Source organism: Sorex fumeus, unplaced genomic scaffold (genome assembly GCF_029834395.1).
Source record: "Sorex fumeus unplaced genomic scaffold, SorFum_2.1 ptg000030l, whole genome shotgun sequence".
Classification (NCBI taxonomy): domain Eukaryota; kingdom Metazoa; phylum Chordata; class Mammalia; order Eulipotyphla; family Soricidae; genus Sorex; species Sorex fumeus.
In genome coordinates this window covers 5,821,856-5,837,658 of record NW_026606087.1, presented here as the reverse complement: position 1 = coordinate 5,837,658, position 15,803 = coordinate 5,821,856, and the positions used below count along the sequence as shown (strand labels likewise).

The 15,803-nt window shown below is 36.0% G+C and overlaps 1 protein-coding gene across 3 annotated transcripts in view; it reads left to right on the top strand.

The window, feature by feature from the left end:
• USP47 (ubiquitin specific peptidase 47) overlaps positions 1–14,230 on the top strand; it is a 113,930-nt gene extending 99,700 nt beyond the window's left edge. For all 3 annotated transcript variants that reach the window (XM_056115821.1, XM_056115819.1, XM_056115818.1), the window contains 9 exons: positions 134–911; positions 5,792–5,967; positions 6,324–6,404; positions 6,957–7,072; positions 7,389–7,507; positions 9,146–9,276; positions 10,991–11,038; positions 11,130–11,260; positions 12,023–14,230. In XM_056115821.1, the coding sequence (XP_055971796.1) occupies positions 134–911; positions 5,792–5,967; positions 6,324–6,404; positions 6,957–7,072; positions 7,389–7,507; positions 9,146–9,276; positions 10,991–11,038; positions 11,130–11,260; positions 12,023–12,197 (1,755 nt within the window). In that variant the 3' untranslated portion in view covers positions 12,198–14,230. The remainder of the gene's footprint in view (positions 1–133; positions 912–5,791; positions 5,968–6,323; positions 6,405–6,956; positions 7,073–7,388; positions 7,508–9,145; positions 9,277–10,990; positions 11,039–11,129; positions 11,261–12,022) is intronic.
• Positions 14,231–15,803: the final 1,573 nt, after the last annotated feature.

Here is a 15,803-nt window from a genome sequence, read left to right as displayed (position 1 = left end):
AAGAGTGTACTCTTTTAAAGAAGCTATTATTTCAAGTTTTATATTTACTCTTGATGTGGTAGTATTTTTCTGATTAATAAGAATGTCATTAAATGTACTCATGATACACTATAGCTCTGTCTTAATTTTTTAGGTGTTTGTTGAAAGTTCTGAGACTTTGGATTATCAAGTGGCCTTTATAGACTCTCATTTATGGAAACTTCTCGACCGGCATGCAAATACAATCAGATTATTTGTATTGTTACCTGAGCAATCTCCAGGATCTAACTCCAAAAGGACAGCATACCAGAAAGCTGGGGGTGATTCTGGTAATGTGAATGATGACTGTGAAGGCATCAAAGGACCTGTGGGAAACCTGAAGTCTGTGGAAGCGATTCTTGAAGAAAGCACTGAAAAACTCAAAAGCTTGTCTCTACAGCAACAGCAGGATGGAGATAATGGGGACAGCAGTAAAAGTACTGAGACAAGTGACTTTGAAAACATCGAGTCACCTCTCAACGAAAGGGACTCATCAGCATCAGTGGATAATAGAGAACTTGAACAGCATATTCAGACTTCTGATCCAGAAAACTTTCAGTCTGAAGAGCGGTCAGACTCAGATGTGAATAATGACAGGAGTACAAGTTCAGTGGACAGTGATATTCTTAGCTCTAGTCACAGCAGTGATACATTGTGCAATGCAGATAATGCTCAGATCCCTTTGGCTAATGGACTTGACTCTCATAGTATCACCAGTAGTAGAAGAACTAAAGCAAATGAAGGGAAAAAAGAGACATGGGATACAGCAGAAGAAGACTCTGGAACTGATAGTGAATATGATGAGAGTGGCAAAAGTAGGGGAGAAATGCAGTACATGTATTTCAAAGCAGAATCCTATGCTGCGGATGAAGGTTCTGGGGAAGGACATAAATGTATGTACTTAAGTGAAAAAAAAGACTCATTGAAAAAGCATCTTTTTCTTGTAGTCTAAATATTTAGTTAAGGAATCAGTTGAAAAGAACTTCATTCCAAGACCACCTGTAACTTTTCTGGATTATAAAATTATCTTTACTGCCTTTGCTTTCATTTTTTTATACAATTCCAGTGAAGAGTGTTGTAAGAGTGTTATAATTACATAAGTGTGTTAGACCTATGGCAGTAATATGTCATAGCTCCAGTGAGAAAAGTTTTTTTAAAAAGAATTTTTAAAGGAAAGAATTGTGGTAAATTCTAAGTGAAATTTAAATAGCTTATAAGGAAAGAAGAAAAAAACCCATGTTCCTGCCGGGGTGGGGTGGGGGGGGAAAGCCATACACTGTAGAAAGTTTAATATTCAGAGTCCAAGATAATTTTAATTCCTTCATCCCCCAAAGCGAATAACACCCTTTCCACATTCTGTAGATAGCCATAAGTAACTCAGAGAATGGAAACTGCCCCACTCCTTTTTTTTTTTTTAAAGTTCAGAATTTGAAGGAAGCAAAATGTAAATTGGGATTCATAATGTCATGATCTAAAAAATATGGATCGTGTTTGTCAGTTTGGACATTTGGGACAAGCACCAGCAGCACATATACACCACAACATTGTCTGACGGTTTCAAACCATAGAAAAGCTTACATAAAACCTCAGATTAAAATCACGGAACTAAGAAAATTAGGTACAAGAAATAGTAACTTTGTTCCTTCAAGTCTAAAATGCAGTACTCTGAAAAATGAAATGCTTTTTGTTGGTCTTTAACAATGCAAATATAAACATCATTTTTCTTCATATTTTCTCATTCTCACTTGAAGCTTTCTTAAAATTAATAGGGCAAAATACCAGCATCTTCATTTGACAGATAAGAAGGTGAAACTCGAGGATAAGTGACTTGCTTGAAAATCCATGAATAGCCAGTAAGACGTAAAATTGTTAGAATTTAAGGCTCTCTAATTGAATGCCTCTATTATTTTTGAAAGAGAAGCCAGTTGTTCATCCCTTCTCCTAATAATTTCTGAATCTGTGCTATATGCAAGGTCTTGCGTATCTAGGAGGTGTATAGATGATGAAAATGCAGCCTGTATTTTCTATAGTGGCAAGCAAACAAGCCATCTAGACAACCACTATTAAAAGCTAAAGGCTGTGATGCTTGAAGTCTCAAGTTTTGGTCTTTTAAGGGACTAAAGCAACAGTACAGTATTGAGGGCATGTGCTTTGCATGCTGTTGACCCAGGTTTGATCCCTGACACCGCATATAATTATCCCTAACCCACCAGGAATGAACCCTGAATGCAGTGCTGTTCCAAATACAAACAAAATAAAATTTGGTCTGTTAGAAAAGGGAAATAAAATACTATAAAACTAGAAGTAAACTTACACAAATTTGTGTTTTAAATGAATCAGATCCCTATTAATATGAAAGCCGTGCTTTGAAAGTATAGTTTGATAGGCCAAAATGAGCATAGAAACTCCATTATAATACTTTAAGTTCCTGTGGAGTTTTTACATCATAAGGAAAGTGAAGGTTTTATTTCATCAACTTAGATTTTCTCATTTAGTCCTCTAACAGCGAAACATTGATGTTATTAGATGCTTTGTTGATCATTGAAATGGTACTCACAGTGTAAATAATTAGGTTTAGGTCACAAAGCTGCTTAGTCACACTGCTGGGTATCAAACTCAGATATTCTGATTATAAGACTAATGTACATGCTCCACCCTGTAGCAACTACTGCTTCTCTGAATTGTAGTAAAGGAAAACTTAACAAGTAAATACTCCGTTTGCTTACCGTCTTTAACCCCCTTTGCATACAAAGATATTTAAAGCAGATCTATTTAGAAAAAGCTTTGAAATTTCATTTTTAAGTTACTCAGAATAATGTACTGAACATTTGATGGATGTTACCAACCTTAAAGAGTTTAAGGAAAAATTCTTAATTTTTTTAAGATCCTTAAGATTTAGGTTTTTGATTAAGAATTGGGTCTTGAGTGATCTCATTTCTGTTGTAGAATGGTTGCTGGTCACCTTTAATCCTTACGGAAATTCACAGGGGTTAATTTTCCTTTATTATAAAAATCATAGTAATGAAGAGAGTAATTACAATATAATGAGACTTTCAGAAGCCACACAAGATCTGTTTTAAAACAGTAAAAACATTGTTTAGAATACCTTTTCGATCTTTAGAAGTCTGACTTAGAGGACAAGGAATAGATATAACCAGGGGTTTCAGTAGTCAGTACTAAAATGATTTGGTCAGGGTTCCCCCAAGGCCTGGAAGTAGATGCCTGAGAAACATGGGGATGATAAGTAATAATACAGATTCTTAGAAGTGATGAAATCAGTCACTTTAGCAAGGCATAATAGGTAAATGAAGAAATGAATCTTTAAAAACTAATATGCTATGTATAATTTAGGCATTTTATGTAGATAAGTGAAATTGCACTTAATGGTTTTTAAGCTATCCTTTATAATTCCGACATTACTTAAGGGAGTAAGATTAAATCTCTGAAAATGCTGCTCAGGGCTGACCTAGTTATAGCTTGCAACCACTTGGGGAAGACCAGGGTAATAAAAACGAGTACTACTTTAGCGATGAAATTCCTTTTTGTGTGTGGTTTTGCTTTATGAACCACAATCTTCTGATTTGACTTACTTCTGGCCTTCTGGCTTTGCCAGGATCACTCCTGGCAGTGCTTCAGGTACCACATAGGATGCCAGGGATTAAATTAAGGTCAGCTTTGTGTAAGGCAAGCACCTTGCCTATTGTACTCTCTCTCTGGCCACTAAAATTTATTTTTGGTTTCTACCTCATTCGTTATACTTAATTCACTGCTGGGATCAAACCCAGGGATTTTAATTATAAACCTGGAAGGTGTTTTTGAGATTGTACTGTGAAAGGACTGAACTCTTCAATTTAACCAACCCTTCATATGAAAAATTCTGTAATAGTAAGCTATAGATCTGTGAAACAATTATAGCCAAGAATTAAGGTAACACTTTTTGCCATGGCTTTGTTACTTGTTTTGTATGTATTTACCCCAAAACACGGGCTGGAGTGATAGCACAGCAGGTAGGGCGTTTGCTTTGCAAGCGGCCAACATGGCCTACCCAAGTTCAATTCCTCCGCCCCTCTCAGAGAGCCCAGCAAGCTACCGAGAGTATCTCGCCCGCACGGCAAAGCCTGGCAAGCTACCCGTGACATATTTGATATGCCAAACACAGTAACAATTGTCACAATGGAGGCGTTACTGGGCCCGCTCGAGCGAATCGATGAACAACGGGAGGACAGTGACAGTGACCCCAAAACACATGGTATGAATATTATTACTTCCATTTTATTGGACAGGAAATTTTTGTACAAAGAAGTTAAGAAAGAGTCACGAATCTAAGAGGTGAAACCAAGAAATTCATTCAGGCTAGGCCATTAAATCAGTACCATTTGGTCCTAATCACTGTATTAAACTATTATCAATAGCCAGCAAACTTGTGTGTCATTTTGTAACAAGACATTACTAAGAGAGGAAAACCAGAGCCAGATGACAGCATTTGTCATAACTTTAAACCAGTGAGATTATGTAGTAATTATCTCTGAGGGAAAAGAGACTCAGATAATTTGGTGACCCTACTTACAGTTATTTACAGCTGACTGTGAAAAATCCAGCCCTGGGTTTTTGATTTCTGATGTCAGTTTTCATTTCACTTTTCTCAAGAAATCTGGAGTTTTGCTAGATAGAATAAATAGAAGCTTGTTTGCCAAATGCTGGATTTTTCAGGGGTACTCTTTAAAAGCTTAGAAATGGATGTGCTAAACAATTAGAGAAATGCTGCTGTAAAGGTAAAAAAAGTTGATAATTGTTAATACTTTTTTCTGATTTGTACTTGCCATATTTTCTATTAAGCTATATTTTATAACCAGTAAATATTAACTTGTTTGAAAATACACTTAGAAAAATTAACCAAAGTGTTAGGATTATGAAAACATAGACCGGGAGTATTTTAGGGTTTCATATTTCATCTTTGATGTAAATTTAACAGAAAACCTTGATCTATTCCAGTATATATAATACACACTGTCTTTGTACAAAATGCTGTACTGGAATATGACCAGAGTAAATAGACATATTGTAGAAACGTCTTCGTAAATGACCTATAAAATATTAATGGTAGAAAAAATAAGCTCATCAAAGACAACCCTATTAGAAGCTAAAGAGCTTAATTTGAAACTTAGAGATGGAGGGTATTTCTGATCTATTTAGATTCTGTTTTTATTATAGATAATCAAAATGAAAAGAGTCTTCATATGCTTATCTTAATTTTTTTCTGGTAGAAAATCCTGAACTAGATTTAATGACAATTTTGAGGCAATTTCTGTATATCTGACACTGTGCTAAAAAACATGATCAATTGAATTTGCACTGTAGTGTAATGAGGTTGGTGCTGTCATCTCCATTTTTTCATGTGATGAAACGAAAGTCTCAGAGAGGGTAGATTACTGTGTCCACTGAATAGAGAAGTCTAGAGTTGGAACCCAGCCAGAGCTCACATTTATTACTGTATGCACTAGAATTAGACGTGTTTAAGAAGAATTCTTAGAAGTTCGTTTTGAATGTAGCAGGCAGAATAAGTACTTAAATACCTCAGAACTTTTAAGTCAGGTCTATTCTGTGTCTATTTTCATCTAATTAGTGTAGTATATTAAAAGTCATTACTGAAAATTAAATAATTACTGAAACCAGGGGAGACTTTCCTCTACTTATAGTATAATTAAATGTTTATGACATGTTTTGCTTATATTCTAAGATTCTTATGTTTTTGTTTGTATGTGTGTATATTTAGGGTTGATGGTGCACGTTGATAAAAGAATCACTTTGGCTGCTTTCAAACAACATTTAGAACCTTTTGTTGGAGTTTTGTCTTCTCACTTCAAGGTCTTTCGAGTGTATGCCAGCAACCAAGAGTTTGAGAGCGTCCGACTGAATGAGACCCTTTCATCATTTTCAGATGACAATAAGGTTGATTAAATAATTCAAAATAATTAGTCTTTTAAATAATAGATATGAGAACATATTACACTACTTCCAAGTAAGGTGAAAAATATATATCCTAAAATGTTAATTTGCTATTGTTTAGTGGTTTTATGGAATTTGAGGGGAGGTGGGTATTTTTCATTCATGTAACAAGTATTTGTTAAGTGTTAACTATGTCAGTTACTATTCTAGGTGCTGTGAAATCAGAGGTAAAGATAAGCCTGCTCTCTAAAAATCCATAATCTAGAGAACTATGGAAAGCAAAACTGGGCAATGGGGATGAGAATAGGTTATTTATTCTCCTGAAACAGTACATCTAAAAAAATGTTTTTAATTTATAGATTACAATTAGACTGGGGAGAGCACTTAAAAAAGGAGAGTACAGAGTTAAGGTGTACCAGCTTCTAGTCAATGAACAAGAGGTAAGTAATATACTGTTGGACCATTATTTAAAACGTATAGCACAGAGATTATGTTAGTAGCCATTGCTTTGTTGGATTTGCTATCTATAAAGCATGGATTGGCAAATACTCGGTTTTGTAAGCAATGCTGCTTCTGCTGCCATGGTAGCACAAAAACTACTCTTGATTCTGCTACTGTTGCACAAAAGCAGATACAGATAATGAAGAAGCCAATAGAGGTGGCTGAGTCCAAATAAAATTTTATTAACAAAACAGGCAGCGGATAAATACGAACCTATGAACCTTAACGCCACTTTTTGTTGTCTATTCCCTGAATTCATGACATAGTAGGTAATGAATACATCATTCTAACACCACACTCACCACCAGAGTGTCTGCTTCCTTCCATCCAGTGTCCCACAACTAAGCCCAGAGCACTGCTGGGTGAGACCCCAAAACAAATGAAAATAATAATAGTAATTGTCACACTGTAAAGTGCAATTAAAATTTCCCGCCAATCCTTTTAATGTATAATTAAAGCTTTAATTTTTTTTTTTCATGTTATATTCCTAGCCATGCAAGTTTCTGCTAGATGCTGTGTTTGCTAAAGGAATGACTGTGCGGCAATCAAAAGAGGAATTAATTCCTCAACTCAGGGAGCAATGTGGTTTAGAGCTCAGTATTGACAGGTAAATTACAGTATAATCAGTGATATGATGACTATCCACTTAATACGGGCTGATAGGATTTTCTAGAACTGGAAGAATGAATAATTCCTGTATTGTTCAGATTATCAGCATTACAGATTAATAGAAGTCAAAAGTATTGTGTTTGGACTTTCTCTATAAGAAACCAAGTTTGAAGTATCAAGACCATTTTGTTCCTCCAAAATTTTAATAAATAGCCACTTTTGCATTTGAACATGATTTATTTTTCTTTGGTGTCAGATCTATTTAAATTAATTTTTTTTTAATTACAGTAGCTTAAAATGCATTATATTTGTAGGTTTCGACTAAGGAAAAAAACATGGAAGAACCCTGGCACTGTCTTTCTGGATTGTCATGTTTATGAAGAAGATATTAATATTTCCAGCAACTGGGAGGTTTTCCTTGAAGTTCTTGATGGTATCACTTTTTGGTTGGAAAATATTGTTTAGAAATGCCCTAGAGCTGATTGAAACTATAGATTTTTATTCAATAATGAGTATCCTCTATCCACTGGGCCCCTTGTGCCTTTTAAATACTATTTTTTTCCCTTCTATCTTGAGATTGTAAAGTCCTTGTTTGGGAATTATAATTTCAATAATGAATTTTTAGTACTAGTTATAAAAAATTGTTAGTCATGTTTGTTATTTGCTTTCTCTTTTTTAATGCCTTGTTTTGTCTTGAGAGCATGGTACTTAATGATTTATCAGAGATTTTGAGGACAGTGACTACATTTCTCAAGACCATATACCATATTCCACAAACTCAGGGAATGCAGGGCTAGAGCAACAGAAATTTATTACCACTGTTCTGGAGGCTTGACATTTTGAGATCATGGTGTCAGTAGAATTATTTATTTGGAGGGCTCTGAAAGATAATCTGTTCCAGACCTTCCTCCTAGCCTTTCGTAGTTATAAGTTCAGGGATAATTTTATACACGATAGATATTTAATTTTCAGAAAATTTAATAATATACCTCACCTAGATCTGGTTACTTTAGATCTCATTTGATTCAAAGTTCAGTAGTATGGGGCTGGAGCGATAGCACAGCGGTAGGGCGTTTGCCTTGCACACAGCCAACATAGCCGACCCAAGTTCGATTCCTCCACCCCTCTTGGAGAGCGCGGCAAGCTACCGAGAGTATCTCGCCCGCACAGCAGAACCTGGCAAGCTACCCATGATGTATTGGATATGCCAAACACAGTAACAACAAAGTCTCCAATGGAGACGTTACTGGGCCCGCTCGAGCAAATCGATGAACAACGGGAGGACAGTGACAGTGACAGTATGGGTCCAGCGAGATAGTCCAATTGAGCACATGCCTTGCATGCAGCTGACCCAGGTTTGATCCCCAACACTGCATATGATCCCCCAGGCACCCCTAAAAGTGGTCTGTGAACACAGAGCCAGGAATAACTCCTGAGCACCTTCAGGAGTGATCCAAAATCCAAACAGAGTAAGAACCAGTGAGTGCTCTTCAATTTGCCAGAGTCTGTTGGGAGAACCAGAACTACAACCCTGTAATTTAGGGGCTGGAGCAAAAGTACAGTGGGTAGGGCATTTGTCTTGCACATGGCTGATCTGGGTTTGATGCCCAGCATCCCATATACCCCTGATTACTGCCAGGAGTAATTCTTGAGTGCAAAGCAAGAAGTAACCCCTGTACATCACTGGGTGTAACCCAAAAAGCAAAAAAAAAAAAATGACGGTTGAACTGGTTTGAGAGTAAATGAAAACAGTTAAGGATGGCTTGAGTGAAAAAGTAAATGTGAAGATGATTTTATTTTGGATTGTGGGATTATAATCAACAGAAGCAATTTTTGGAGAACGAAGATTTTAGGAGTAGTGGTGGAAGGAGAGCTCATCAGAGTTAGGAGTCAGCTTTTGAGATTAGAAGAAAAAAAGTAAATATTTCTTTCTCAAACTTTCTTTAGGATAATTGCCTACTTTTAAAGGCTACTACACAGTAAATCTGTTTAGTCATTCAATACAAGAAAAATCAAGTGATCAGTCAGTCTTAAAGATATATAGAATGATGACCATCTTATATATTTATAGGGGTAGAGAAGATGAAATCCATGTCACAGCTTGCAGTTTTGTCAAGACGGTGGAGGCCTTCAGAAATGAAGTTGGATCCCTTTCAAGAGGTTGTATTGGAAAGCAGTAGTGTTGATGAGTTGCGAGAAAAGGTAAATTCAAATGAACTTATATATATTTTGGGTTTTTTTTTTTTTACATAAGAACTAGCTTAGGAAATGTCAAAGACGCTGATGTGACAAATTTCTCTTTCTCACATCTTGTATGACCCTATCCCTATCTTAATGCTCCTGATGTATTGAAAAATTAAATTCGCTCTCACCAACCAGAATATTGTTTGATTCAGCTTGTCCTAAGTGTGGGGCCAGAGGGATACACAGCAGGTAAGGCACTTGCCTTATACTCAACCAATCCAGCTTTGACCTTCAGTACCATAAATTGTTCCCGAGCACCACCAGGAGTGACCTCTGATACAAAGCCAGCAGTCAAATCCTACACTTTTCCAGGAGTGCCCCTCCCCACACCAACCTACACCACCACCACCCCCCCACTAAAAAAAAAAAAACATTGTCCTAGTAATTAGAAACTTCTTTACCAAAGCGCTGTGTATATTTAAAAACCAAATGAGGTAGAACTGAATAAAGAATCCAAGTGAAGATCTCTTTTATATTTTCCCACATTAAAAAATGAAATTCTAAGAAAATTTTTATTGGGAAATTTGGGAGGAAAGGGGTGAAGATAATTTGGCATTGGTTTGGGTTGATTTGGGGGGGGGTCCATTTCCATAATTTGCAGCAAACACACAAAATAATTTTATGTATATTAATAGATTCTAAATATATTTTAAAATACACTAAAATGATAAGTACTGAACGTACTAAAATATTTTTAGTCTTGGAGAAGTGACTTTTAAGCATAACGCTAAAAGACAAAAGTAAAAAAATATACCACTTGAAAATTTAACTCTTTTGCAGACAGAAAAATGTTTATAAACATAATGTCCATAATTTTTATTTTTATTTTATTTATTTATTGCTTTTTGGGTCATACCCGATGATGCTTGGGGGTTACTCCAGGCTCCACACTCAGGAATTACTCTTGGTGGTTTTCGGGACCATATAGGATGCTGGGAGTCGAACCTGGGTTGGCCACATGCCAGGCAAATGCCCTACCAGCTGTGCTCTCACTCCAGCCCCTCCATAATTTTTAAACAGCTACAGTATTAATAAAATAAAAAATGTATTTAAAAATAGATACCATGTGTAAACAGTTAATAGAAAAAAAGCAGATAAAAACATTATAACTTTTTCATCCCTTATAAATTGGGTGAAAGAGTGGAGAAAATAACTATCATACAATTAATTTGATAGAATATTTTTTGTTCTATCATACAATTGATAGAACATTTTTATTGTTCTGTCATTATTTGTAAGGATATGCATAGATATCAATTTATTTACAATTTATTGATTGTAAAAAGAAAAATTTTAAATTCTCTATCAGTAAAAAATAATTTATTGTTCACCTGTTAAATAGACTGAGGTAATTCTGCATTCTGTTTGTACATGTAAGTTATATAAAACTGTGATGTAGAGATATTTTATAAATATAATTTTACACATTGTGCAGTCTTCTTATATAGTTTACACTGTATAGGAAATAGCAATTTATTTCTGGGACATGTGTGACATTTGCATTGTGGACAAAGGAAAGTATGGTGCTTCTGGTTTGTTTGTTTTTTCCCTTTATAAATTTTAATACTTCATTGAATAATATTAGGCTATTTCTATGTTTGTTAATGGGTAAAATTTTTTTCTTCAGCATATTAATTTTTTAAATAAACTCATAAAATATTTCCTTTTACAGCTCTGTGAAATTAGTGGAATTCCTTTGGAAGATATTGAGTTTGCCAAGGTAAAATACCTAAAAACATTTGCATCTGAAAACTCATGCCTGCTAACTCTGACTCGTAGCATAATTTGTTCACTGATTCTTTTCTCCTTAGGGTAGAGGAACTTTTCCCTGTGACATATCTGTCCTTGATATTCATCAGGATTTAGACTGGAACCCTAAAGTTTCTACCCTGAACGTCTGGCCTCTCTATATCTGTGATGATGGTGTTGTCATATTTTATAGGTAACACTCGGATTTTGTTTGTTGTTAATTCTAGTGATGAAACTTTTTTTGCACAATAAATATCTTTTATAAACGCCTTTACTATTATGATTAGAGCAGTCCTGACCAAAAGAATCAGTAACACATTTCTAGCCTAATCAGATTATTATTATTATTACACGTAATACTAAAATAATTCATGATATTTTTACATTCTGTCTTGTAAGTCTCAGAAATAGCATATGTATGTTACACTTTTAGCAAATCTCAGTTTGGACCACATACATGTCACTCAGTGGGCACATGTACTAGTGGTTACCTTCTTTGATGATATAGATGAAAAGAAACATGAACAGTCATTGAAGATCAGCAGGTGTAGGCTTAGAATTAGTTTATTACTACCTTGCTTCTCTTCAGTAAAATGGAGGCAACAACAGTAACTTTGAATCGGGAATTTATGAAAATTAGAGCCGTTGCAATTTTTAATGGTATTCTCTCTTATGAATAAATGTTCAGTAAATGATAGTTATAAGTTACTCTGTGCCAGTTTTCAAATTGAGGTCTATGTATATGACACATTAGAAATCTAGGGTTATGAGATTATTTAATTCAATAAATTATTATTTTAAGTTAAAATTATTTCATTTAAACCATGAGATTATTTCATTTGTCCAGTGACAGTCAAATTGTATTTTCTCCTTGGGGAACATATAGCATTCAGACACAAAGAGTAGAAGCACAGGTCCATACTGGTCTAATGTATTGCTAATCTTTTAAATATAGGGATAAAGCAGAAGAGTTAATGGAGTTGACAGATGAGCAGAGAAATGAACTGATGAAAAAGGAAAGCAGTCGACTCCAGAAGACAGGACACCGTGTAACATACTCACCTCGAAAAGAGAAAGCACTAAAAATATATCTGGACGGAGCACCAAATAAAGATCTGACTCAAGACTGACTCTACTAGTGTAGCATTTTCCCTGGGGAATTTTTGGTTTTAATTAGACGGTTCACTACTACTGTGTAGTGCCATTATGGCCGGACATGGTTAGGGGTAACCCAGTGACACCAGCACTGATTGGACTGCCGCCCTTCACCAATCAGAAGCTCAGTGCCCAATGGGCCACTGTTTTGACTTGGAATCATGTTGTGCACTATAGTCAAATGTACTGTAAAGTGAAAAGGGATGTGCAAAAAATTTTAAAAAATTTTAAAAAAAAAGCAAAACCTGCTACTAGAAAAAGGGGAAGGGGAATGAGTAAACTTTCTTTGCTGACAGATGTGCACATAGCCGCTAGTAAAACTAGCCTCAAAAAGGATGCTCATAGCTTAATAATAAAAGCTGTGCAAAGGCCATGAGTGAATTAATTTTCTGTTTATTTCACTGATACACACATTACCTCATTGACAATTAGAAGTAAATACAACGTGTGTTGACTCTTGGAAAGCAGCAAAACTAGAAAGTGAAGAAAGAAAATTCTTAGAACCAGCTGCAACCCAGTAAAGAATTGTGAAGTGTGTTTTTTACTCTGTCTCATTTTTTGCCAAGTATTAAGAACATTATTCAGAACCATCACACTGTTTCCCTTAGACCACTCCCAGCAGGCAGCAGCTCAAATTGCTGCAGTACTATAATTATAACTGATTGTACCTAAGTTATGGATGTAGAGAACGTTTTACCCACCCAACATGTAAATAAAATCGATCCTATTGAGTTATAATTGCAGTCCAGCTATTTCCCATGATCATTCTTTTCACATATCATTCACGATGTACCTTGTGTACATTACGAAGTAGAACAGTCTCCATCAATGTAAATCCTCAGTGAAGTTCCTCAGTGCTGGGTCCCATACGATTGTATTTGCCCTTGTTAATGAGGTTTTTCTGTTCAGTGGCTTCAATTATTTTTTCTTCTTTGTACATTTGTTTTTGAAGATTTACTTCAAGTTTGAATCTTCTAGAACCCTTGTAAGTCCCATTTTAATTTTTGGAGTTGATTTGTAGTTTCGTGTAGTTTAACTTTGGGAAAATGTCTTAACATCGTGTTGAATAACTTGCTAGTAAGTCAGGTCATGGCACAGCTGATGCAGTCAACATGATTTTAGTGCAAAGAGTAGAAGAATCAGCAAGTTTTTGCTTTGCTAAATATAGCTATTCAGTGAACACAATTCTACGTAAATTTTGAAATGCCATCTAATTTATAAAAATCAACAAAAAGGTTTTGGTAAAACTTTTTCATGCCAGATGCTGTTTACAACAATGAACATGCCAATAAAACATTTGTTCATTCTGTTGTGTTATTTTAGTCATTAAACTTTTGTGAATGAAGAATCTGGGTTTAAGAATAGATTTGTTTTCTTTAAATAGAACATTTTATAATGTGTATTGAATAATCTCACTTCTATAAGGTTTGTTTACAGTAAAGTTCTCATAAAAGAGAAGAAAATATGTTAATATTTAACTGATGAATCCTGTCAATATTTCAAAACCAGATTTCTACCCCCCTTTTTTTTTAAGGAAGAATATACTAAGAAAAAAGTATTAGCAGATGTTGGCTCTGCAAATAGAATATAATGATTATTAATTCCATATATTATTGGTCTCTTGGAGTCCACAGGAAATTTTATTTTCTCACACTTTTCTGGCTGATTTTTATTCCATGTAAACTATGTTTCATTCTGCTAAATTTTATTGAAGTATTGTCCTAAGTTTTCAATAAGTGGAATTGGTGGTATTCTTCGAGATAATGCTAAACTTTGTGATGTATTGTCTTTTGGATCCTTTGGATTTTCTGATGTAACATAGCAGCTTTTTGGTTCTGATACAGGCCTGCTTATTTGGGATATGGGGGTTAATAAATAAGGTTTCTGCTTTTGATGACTGACTCTGTGGAGCAGAGGTCAAGTTGTAAACAAAGTAGGCTTGGGTCTGGTTTGGTTTAGTGTTCCTATAAAAAGTAAATGGTAAAATTCTTCTCATCTCTGCTCCTCATTCTGTGCCTTCAGCCCTGTTTTGTATTGAACTGCTCTTTCTGATTGCAAATATATTACAAATACTAAGAGGAAAGAACATAGTGCTATACTTGAGTAATTTCCGTGAAAGGATAGTGAGCTTTACAAATGGAGTTTGTGGGTAGGGGAGCCATCATTTTTATGAGGGAGATGCCCTGTGCACTGAGTTCAGAATGAAGTCAACACCAGGAAGCCCAGAGTCAGAGCATGAGTAACTGTAAGCATCTAGTGCCCTGAGCCCCCAGGGTCAGAGCAGCCTGGTCATTCCCAGTCTGCTGTCTGCAAGTGCAGTTCCTCACCTCCATGCTGCAAATTGTAACCCTGTTCCCATCAAAGGATTTTGCCACCCTTTGAAGAGCCTTTACCACGGGCAGATGGGTTTTTGTGGGGCAAGCCCTGTGAGAACCAAGCCATCTCTCTAGGGCTGGTAAAAAAGGTGAGGGAGCCATTCTTACCAAAAGAAGCATAAGCTGTGAATTCCAGAAAATGCCATTCAGCTCGCCCTATTAAAGTTTCTAGTTGAAGTTTCGCCTCTTAAATTGAGGAATTTGACTTGATGGATAGAAGTCTGAGCTCAAAATGGTGAGGAAAGAAGCTGGTAAGATCTTGTAAGGAAAAGTGTCTTAAAATACTGAGAAGATGGTTGACCCAATGTCACAGCTTGAAAATATAGTCAAATGGCACTAGTGGCCACACTGCTGGGTTAGAAATTGTCCTGTGACTCATCTCTCAGTCTGGAGAGGACAGAGATCACACCTCCATGCAACTCCAGCCTCTGCACCACCCTTAGTATTTCCTTTGCAGCTGGCCATTTCCCTCTGAATTGTGTCCTTTGGCATCAAGGCCCTAACTCAGAGACCTTTGTCTTGCAAAGCCTAGCCTGGAGCAAAGCTTAAACTTTTCCACGTGCAACCCCTTTGCTCCTGAGAATTTTTTTACATCACCCTCTATATAAAATAGGTATGTATACAAACCAAACATTTACTGATAAACATTGTCAGATGCTATTTGCCCATTACCCACAGTTTAAGAAACTAAGACCTAGAGTACATGGAATAATCAGAACTAGAAAGATTTTGCTGAGAGAAACTGCATCAGTTCTGTATCAATTTTGAAAATTTGCAAGACTGCTTACTAGCAGTGAAGAGCCTTTCAAATATTAAATGTATGTAGTTTTCTAGGTGACTAGTAAATATATATATTTTTTTAATTTGGGGGCTACACCCAGTGGTGTAGTCAGGATTTACTCCTGACTCTGCTCAGGAATCATTCTTGATGGGCTCAGGGGACCAAAGGTGGTGATGCCCAGGATTGAACCCCAGTCAGCCACATACAAAGCAAGCATCCTGCTGGCCATACTATTGCTCCAACCTCAGTGAATGTACCTTACAAATCACGTTTGCAAAAGTGTGGCCCAAAGCAAACTCCTAAGCAGGCTTTAGTGTACATGGAATCAGAAGCTGCACCTTTGTGGAAGTTCATGGTGGGGCAGGAGCAGTGGATGTCAGTGGTTATTGGTTAGTGAGTGTTCCTTTTTGAAACCTGGTTCTCAG